The 1767-nt window shown below is 60.7% G+C and overlaps 1 protein-coding gene across 1 annotated transcript in view; it reads right to left on the minus strand.

Annotated features, from left to right (window-relative positions):
• Positions 1 to 1389, minus strand: part of TMEM151B (transmembrane protein 151B) — a gene marked incomplete at its 5' end in the record, with an annotated part of 1631 nt that extends 242 nt beyond the window's left edge. Inside the window, 2 exons of the mRNA XM_010294915.1 lie at positions 1 to 50; positions 206 to 1389. The exon at positions 1 to 50 is cut by the window's left edge and continues 242 nt beyond it. Of these exons, the coding sequence (XP_010293217.1) occupies positions 1 to 50; positions 206 to 1389 (1234 nt within the window). The remainder of the gene's footprint in view (positions 51 to 205) is intronic.
• Positions 1390 to 1767: the final 378 nt, after the last annotated feature.

Genomic DNA, 1767 nt, shown 5'->3' on the forward strand with positions numbered 1-1767 from the left:
GGGAGTAGGGGCTGCGGCTGGGGGGGGGCCTGGGCCTGCCATTGCAGATGCTCAGGGCGCTGCGGGAGAAGATGGAGGAGCTACTTATAGTCCTGTGGCACCGCTCACAGTTCTGCCGGTAGCCCCCATACCGGCAAGCAGAATAGCTGGTGCAGCCAGAGAGCCCCACCAAGTCCATCAGGACGGCTTCCGAGTAGCTGGGCACCAGCTGCTGGTTGGATCGGATGTGCCACTCCAGCTATTGCAGATGCTCAGGGCGCTGCGGGAGAAGATGGAGGAGCTACTTATAGTCCTGTGGCACCGCTCACAGTTCTGCCGGTAGCCCCCATACCGGCAAGCAGAATAGCTGGTGCAGCCAGAGAGCCCCACCAAGTCCATCAGGACGGCTTCCGAGTAGCTGGGCACCAGCTGCTGGTTGGATCGGATGTGCCACTCCAGCTCGGTGCTGTCCACCGTGTTGACGCGGGGCATCCTCCGGCAGAAGGAGCGTTCCTCGGCCGGCGTCACTGCCACGTAGTCGAACCCAAAGAGTTTTTCCACGTGGTAATGGACGTAGGAGGTGCGGTACTCATTTAGCACCCGCAGGGGCCAGGATAGGGTCAGCAGAGCCGCCACCCAGAAGACATAGTGGGATACGTACCAAGGCAGGTTGTCTGGGTCAGAAAAGGCCACCATGTATTCCTTGAAGTCCACGTTTTTGAGGTGCATCCCCTCCCTGGCCTCCATGTAGTCATCTAGGCCCTCGTTCTCTGTGAAGAAGCGGGCCCGCTGGGTCAGGTAGGAGTTCTCCGACTCCACGTTGGCAAAGCTGAAACATTTGGTGAAGCGGAGCCGCGTGGCCGGGTAGCTCTCCAAGTCAATGAGGTCCTTGGAGATGTCCTTAACTCCACAATTGGAATAATCAAACTCGGCCTCTGCCACATGAGTGTTGACCCGCTCATGATACACTTGGGTGGTGGTGTAGGCATCCCCATTGCGGTAGCGGGTAACCTGCCGGGTCCTGCGGACGTAGTGGTAGCTGATGGCCTTCCACCAGATGCAGGGGGTCGCCTGCTGCATCCTCTGTACGCGCTCATGCACGCTCTCCACATCTACTTTGTACTGCAGCTCGTTGCGGGTGTAGCAGTGCCAGCACTCCACCAGGTACACCACGTAGAGCATCACCAGGAAGGCCAAGGGGATGTAGACGTAGCCGTTGGAACAGGGGCTGTCATGGTACATCATGGACTTGCCCTTGTAAGCACTGTCAAAGGTCAGCCGCGTCACCTTGGTGACGTGGCACCAGGTCATGGCTCCCATGCAGCCGTACATGAGGAGGGACAGCAGCAGGCATTTCCAGTGGGACTCGCGGCACAGGGACTTGCTGAGCGACTGCTTCACTGGCCGCTGCTGCTCCGGGCGACCAGGAGAAGGGGAGAGAAAACAAGAGAGGAGTCAGTAGGCTGCAGCGGCAGGGGAAGGGGAGCAGGCAGCAGGGTGCCGCGGTGGCACCTGGAGCTCTGTGAACGGGGACAGAAGGGCAGATGCCGTAGGGCTCCGAGCCTCAGCGGGCAGGCCAGGGGCCAGGATCTCTCCCAGGATGACAGTCCCGCAGTGTGGGACTCTGCCCCTCCTCGGGAGACGGCCAGAGCCCAGCCGGACATGGAGGAGAGAAGCAGAGGGCAACTCTGCTGGCCTGCGCCCCGAGTTCAATGGGGAGTAACTCCCACCACTGCCACATCCCGGGGAGGGGTACTGAAGCACAGGAAGACGGAGGCTGGAGGATCT

The sequence above is a fragment of the Phaethon lepturus genome, unplaced genomic scaffold, assembly GCF_000687285.1.
Source record: "Phaethon lepturus isolate BGI_N335 unplaced genomic scaffold, ASM68728v1 scaffold27679, whole genome shotgun sequence".
In the NCBI taxonomy this organism is placed as follows: Eukaryota; Metazoa; Chordata; class Aves; order Phaethontiformes; family Phaethontidae; genus Phaethon; species Phaethon lepturus.